At 44.9% G+C, this 6734-nt stretch overlaps 1 protein-coding gene across 3 annotated transcripts in view; it reads left to right on the top strand.

Moving 5' to 3' along the window:
- The first annotated feature begins 2565 nt into the window (after window positions 1–2565).
- LOC119287119 (protein CDC73 homolog) overlaps window positions 2566–6734 on the top strand; it is a 5305-nt gene continuing 1136 nt past the window's right edge. Inside the window, exons 1-4 of one of the 3 annotated variants that reach the window (XR_005140751.1) lie at window positions 2566–3612; window positions 4096–4178; window positions 4275–4361; window positions 5869–5973. Coding sequence is in view for 2 of the 3 variants with exons in the window: in XM_037566637.1 (XP_037422534.1) it covers window positions 2652–3612; window positions 4096–4178; window positions 4275–4361 (1131 nt within the window). In the remaining variant the exon portion in view is untranslated. Of the gene's footprint in view, window positions 3613–4095; window positions 4179–4274; window positions 4372–5868; window positions 5974–6734 lie in introns of all 3 variants that reach the window. The other 2 variants (XM_037566637.1, XM_037566636.1) reach the window with 2 other exon arrangements.

Raw genomic sequence — 6734 nt, 5'->3', positions numbered from 1 at the left:
CTTTATCATGAATAAGGAAATATAAAATAACAACTTTATTATTGCCTCTAGGGCATATTTCCTTCAATAAGTAGATGATGGGTTGCTAGAGTGATAGAAGTTAACCCCTAGTTTATGCGTTGCTTCGTAAGAGGCTGATTTGGATCCATATGTTTCATGCTATGGTTAGATTTATCTTAATTCTTCTTTTGTAGTTGCGGATGCTTGCGAGATTGGTTAATCATATGTGGGAGGCTTGTCCAAGGAAGGACAGCACCCAAGCACCGGTCCACCCACATATCAAATTATCAAAATAACGAACACGAATAATATGAGCATGATAAAAACTAGCTTGACAACAATTCCCATGTGTCCTCGGGAGCACTTTGCTTTATATAAGAGTTCGTCCAGGCTTATCCTTTGCTACAAAAAGGATTGGACCACCTTGCTACACCTTGTTTACTTTTATTACTTGTTACCCGTTACGAATTATCTTATCACACAACTATCTGTTACCGATAATTTCAGTGCTTGCAGAGAATACCTTGCTGAAAACCGCTTGCCATTTCCTTCTGCTCCTCGTTGGGTTTGACACTCTTATTTATCGAAAGGACTATGATAGATCTCATATATTTGTGGGTCATCAATGGACAATATTGATGAAGTCACCGATAAATGTTTGGCTGCTTTGAAGGCCATAAAGAGAGATAAGTTGAGGGTGGCAAGAGCTTACAATAAGAAGGTCAAGTTGAAGACTTTTCAAGTTGGCGATCTCGTGTCGAAGGTGATTCTACCAATTGGTTCGAAAGACAGAAAATTCGGGAAGTTGTCTCCAAGTTGGGAAGGTCCTTTTAGGATTACAAGAGTAGTTCCTGAAAACTCATATTTGGAGGAATTTGTACAAGGGATATTGTTACCTCGAGCTCTCAATGAAAAATATTTAAAGAAGTACCACCCAAGTGTGTGTGGCAAGAAGCCTAGATAGGCAACGACCGATAAATAACTATTGCCCTTAGCATAAACATGGCCGATATATACTTATTGTCATATAAATGACCGATGGAGTATTGACATTATCCTTAGAACAAGCTTGATACAAGTTATTTTTCGGCACGCTAGCTATGCCAAAAAACAGGGGGGCATGTGTTGACGCTCAAAAGTGACACAGTCATAAAAGTAGCTTAGGCTATATAAAGACTAATTCAAACTTAGGATTGGAGTTCACTCCGGATGGATCTCTTTAAGAAGATCGAGATGGATATGAAGATGGTCTAAAACGGAGCTTGGATGCAATAGTTATGACAAGTTCAGAGATGCTCATGTTGACACCAGATTAAAGAATGGCATTAAAATAAATTAAGATGGCCTCTAATGGAAAATGTTCAACACTAAAGTTGTGCGTCTCGTCGAAACGGTTGATTTTGATATAAAAATCATCTTAATCCGAGGTCGTATGCAACCTGTGGAGGCAAAATAAGGTCAGAAACTGAAGCTACAGAGTCATTTCAGACCGACCGAGTTGATTTGATCGGTGAGACCGAGTTGGCCCGAAAAATTACCAGAGAGTTGGCAACGTTCACTTGGTGGGATCGAAGCAAACCAATCGGTGAGATCAAGTTAATCGGTAAATTACAGAAGGATACAGAGAGTTGACATCGTTCGCTCGGTGGGACCGAAGCAAACCACTCAGTGGCTCTGAGTTGATCCGGAAAATTGCCAAAGATTCCTGTTCGAGTTAGGTAAGTGATTACAGAAAGTCCAGCCACCTTATAAATAGATGAAAGGTGACGGCCGATTGAACAACACACAATCAAAAAACACATCTACTACTTTTTCATCTACGTTTTGTCCCTCCCCCGTTTTTTCTTCCTCGTTCTGGGCCGTTCTTTGTGTTGCAGAGCTGCGAATCCCGAGGCTCTAGGGGCGGCTTGACCGACCTAGGGTAGCCCATAGCCGCCGCACTCCCCGAGGAGGTCCCTCCCGGGAGTGTGGGGTTCCGGGTCCTCAAAAATTCTCTCCGGTTGTCTTGCGAATCGCGTTTCCGGTGAGACTCCTTCGACGTCGAGGGTACACGGTGATGTGTTCGTGTGCGAACAACTGGCTCACAGTAATGCATCGCGCAACATGCCAGATCTGGATGTCGTCCATAATGAGGTCGAGGACGCACTGGACGTCGGCGGTGGTTTGGTCAAAGATCCTACCTAAAAATGTGATGCATAAAAAAACCAAAAATTGTCTGTGAAACTAAAAGATACTACTTTGAAAGAAAGTACGGTGTTGATCCAATTTCATTTTTTTTGCCATGAGCTCTTCGGATGTCATTTGAAAATTTGCACGCCAGCTCATCCAAGCATCTTGGATTTTTTATCTAGTTTTTTTAAACAATTTTTTTTGAGTTGAAACAATTTTTTTAGACAAACAATTTTTTTTTGAGAAACAACAATATTTTTGTTATCTACTGGAATCGCCATAATCTACCCAGCCCATTTACATCGGGCCTCTAGTTAACGGGCTAGCTGCTTGAAACGACGCAGTGCTTGGATTCGCATTCGCTTCACAAACCCTCAGAAAAAAAGCAGTTCAAAAAAAAAAGGAAGAAAAAAAAAACACAAACCCCAGAGCCAGAGCCAGATCCAGCGGAAACCCAACCCAAACCAAGCTCCGGCGCGGCCATGGATCCCCTGGCCGTGCTCCGGGACTACGCCGCCCGCGGCGACCTGGACAAGATCATCTTCAACGGCGACGACGTGCTCTTCGGCGACGACTACACCTTCCCGGCCAACGTCCCCACCGCCTTCACCTCCAAGCAGTCGGGCCGCCCCTACCCGCTCTCCGCCGCCGTCTTCCTCGCGCAGCACAACGACCTCAAGCACACCGACTTCCTCCAGGCCGCCCGCCTCCGCCGGATCCCGCCCGTCTCCCTCCCGGACCGCAAGACCTTCCTCGACTTCCTCCACTTCGGGGACAGCTCCCTCCCCTCCGCCGAGCCCCTCCTCCCCTCCTCCTTCGCGCAGGACGCCCACCCGCCCCCGCCGCCGCCGCCCCCGGAGGAGGAGGGGGAGGACCCCGACGCCGACGAGGCCTCCACCGCCCACGTCCGCGCCCTCGAGCGGCCCCTCAAGGACCGCAACGCCGTCCTCGACGCCCGCGGCCGCGACTTCCTCGCCATCTACCACGCCGCGCTGCGCCGCGAGGAGGACCGCCTGCGGAACAAGGACGCCGCGCCCTCCGCCACGGGCCGGCACGAGCCATCCGCCACAGCCGCCGCCGCCCTCGCGAACCCCAAGCTTGACAAGTCGCTCGGCGACGGCTTCGTGCCCATCATACTGGTGCCTAGCGCGTCACAGACGCTGATAACAATCTACAACGTGAAGGACTTCCTGGAGGACTTCGTGTTCGTGCCCAGCGACGAGAAGATGCGGGCCATGAAGGGGAGCCCCAAGCCCGAGTGCGTCACCCTGCAGAAGAAGCACGTCCGCGGGGCTGGCGGTCCGGTGGCATTCGAGGTCAGGGACAAGCCGGCCTCGCTCAAGGCCGACGACTGGGCGCGGGTCGTGGCCGTGTTTGTGCTCGGAAAGGAGTGGCAGTTCAAGGACTGGCCCTTCAAGGGTCATGTCGACATCTTCAACAAAGGTTTGCCATTCTAGTTTGTGCTTGCCTGTTTGTATATCTGCGATTTGTTGTGTTAGCATCTCTGAGCTGAGCTTCGTTAGTTTTTGCTCAACAACTGTAGAAATAATCACATCACATCAGTGATTCAAGATTTTCGTACTGAGGTTCATAGGGATCGCTGAATTGTCCCTCAACATTGCAGGATAGGGTTGTTCTGTACCGGGAGTACACTTTGACTACTTACTTTGTTAACCCAATTGGGTTAAAATGATGCTTGTTTTTTGGCATTGACATTGACTGTCGAGCAGGAAATCACTGCTGCTATGACTAACCAAATCATATCCGGCTGCCTGTGCCTTTTATCTCTGTTCCTAGCAAGGTCTCCCACTAACTTGGTCATAAATGGTATTTGTAATGCAACATGGACCATTAGATTGCTCTGTTTTTCTTTTCAGCACAGCAAGTCGATACCATCTGTGGCCTAACATTTTAAACTTTTCTCAGTTATTGGGTTCTTTGTACGCTTTGAAGATGATAGTGTGGATTCAGCAAAAGTGGTCAAGCAGTGGAATGTCAAAATCATATCTGTGAGTGGGAGGAATTTTTCGTGTTCTTTTGGTTAATCAATTTCTATTTTTCTCCCACTTACAGCTGCTTTATTGTGTTACTAACTTATGGTGCAGATAAGCAAGAATAAAAGGCATCAGGACAGACCAGCTGCTCTTGAGGTGTGGGATCGGCTGGATGAATTTGTGCGGGCACGCTCATAGGTGAACCCTCGTGTGTATCTAACCGTGTGATCTTTTAAGCTGTCCCTTCCATTTTGTACTTGATATGGACACCTCGAATTCCTGGTGAATTTAATAACTGGGTGTTTAAGATTGGTTATCATGTGTTTTCTTAAAGTTTAAGTGTCTTTGCAGTAACCTTAGTGATACATGTGTGTTTACTGAAGGTTCAGTTTTGTTCTTTGTGCTATGGACTTATCAAGCATTTGGTGTCCTAGAGTATAGTGTAGGGGTAGTCCTGCAGGCAATTAGGACAAGGCTTCACTTCAAATATGCATGATGATATCAGACTGTGCTATTCAAGTTAATTTTATAACAAGAGAAGCCATCATAGTGCGTAACTTCCTTTACTGTCATGTTTTAATAATTCACACTGGTAGTTTTAGTTGTTGGCTTCTTGCTATTTCTATATTAATTGTTAGAAGAATCCAGAAATGGTATCAAATGCTAGCATATCTTGACATTGTTATTTTGATCGATTTGGGATTCACATATTTCTATATATTGTTTAAATACAATGCTCGAGGATTTGCTAAGTGTAACCTTTTCAGTTCTACAATGCTCATAGTAGGTTTTGCCTTTATGCAAGTTAAACTGTTCCAACTTCTTACTAGAAGTGGGCCTGTAATGTCATCATTGAGCTTACAACAACAACAACAACAACAACAACAACAACAACAACAAAGCCTTTAGTCCCAAACAAGTTGGGGTAGGCTAGAGGTGAAGCCCATAAGATCTCGCGACCAACTCATGGCTCTGGCACATGGATAGCAAGCTTCCACGCACCCCTGTCCATAGCTAGTTCTTTGGTGACACAATGTCATCATTGAGCTTACATGTACTAATTTTTATGGTCTGTCAGACATATCCCTGATAATGAGATAATGAGTCCGTGGTGGCAACTGGGCTAGGATATGTAGTTGCTCTAGACGATGATGACGCACTTTGCCGCACCGTTCATTTCGGTGATAGAATTATCTTAATTTACAAGATCCGGTCTATAATAGTCACAATGCATACATAGGTTAAATTTGCATGAACCGGTCCATATAGTTGATTTAAACATGTTTGCATATATATGTTTGCAAATCTTTAGCTCGCTGCTCCCAAGACAATTTCAGATAACAGTAATTGATTGGGCTGGAATGTAGCTTCACATGTTAAAACACTTTCGCAAGGAACATCCAAGTGTTGTTTCCTCCTTGCTCAGTGTGATATGCTGCCAGTATCCAAGTAGCGAAGAGCTTTATCGTTACTGGCATTTGGTCATGCCACTTATGCCCACAGCTTGTTTAATTCACTGATCTACTCTCAACAGTATACTCATCCAGAGTACACCCCAACCCCAACTCATATGCTTGATCTAAAGTATCCTAGCCATTCATGATCATCATACTGACAATAATGAAAAGCATGTTAACTCATTTGGGTATGACACACATTCTTCATACCAATTACTTCATCTAAAACACAATAATTTTCTTCTCAGGGGGGGCCTAAGTGAAGAAACTATACATGCGACTTGCAGCTACCTTGAGCAAATGAAATTGAATTTCTGCTTAAATGAAGGATGAAGGAATGAGAAAAAAAAAAGGTGAGAACTGAGAGGTGAACATGAGGATATAAGATGATCTCCAAGTTTCAACTTTAGATGTCTATTGCATGAATTCTCCATAAGCTATAGATCCGTCAAACCAAAAGTAGAGTTACCGAATCGATTGTTCAGTTTATACTGTTAACATATTTACTGCAATACCCATGCATCATCTGCAGCAGCTGAACGTATGTGAGCAGATAAGTTTTTACTGTGCATGATAGAACCAAAATCTGCATGAACTCACAGCCGACACAATCTCTCGAATACAGAAAGTTCACAGATTAACTGGCCATCTCCCTGACAGTACCTACAGAAAGTGCACACAGAACGACTAATTTAACTTCATTCTTTGCATCCCAAGAAGATAAGTCCCTGTTAAGGTTTGTATCTAGTTGTAACCCTCATAACCTAACACGTATAGAAACAAAAGCATACAAAATTAGGGGAAGCCTAAGCAAACACCAGGGCAACTTGTTACCAAATCATAAATATAAGCAAGCTGAGAAAGCGAGAGTTGTGGTTGTGAGATCTGGGAGGGGATCTCAGGAGGAGATTGATGGAATTGAGAAACAGAGAAAGAATCTACCTTAATATCAATCTCATGCCTAGATTATTAAGGTCACCTTCCTTGCCGATGATCTCCTCTCCACCGTCAACAGTAACGCTGTCGCGCATGGCCTCCCATGCTGCAGCAATCAGGAGCAGGCGGAATCCTAAGCATCATCATCAGCGAGGGGGAGAGAGGAGGCTTCCATCGC

Source organism: Triticum dicoccoides, chromosome 4A (genome assembly GCF_002162155.2).
Source record: "Triticum dicoccoides isolate Atlit2015 ecotype Zavitan chromosome 4A, WEW_v2.0, whole genome shotgun sequence".
Classification (NCBI taxonomy): domain Eukaryota; kingdom Viridiplantae; phylum Streptophyta; class Magnoliopsida; order Poales; family Poaceae; genus Triticum; species Triticum dicoccoides.
This window is presented reverse-complemented; position numbering and strand designations above follow the sequence as displayed.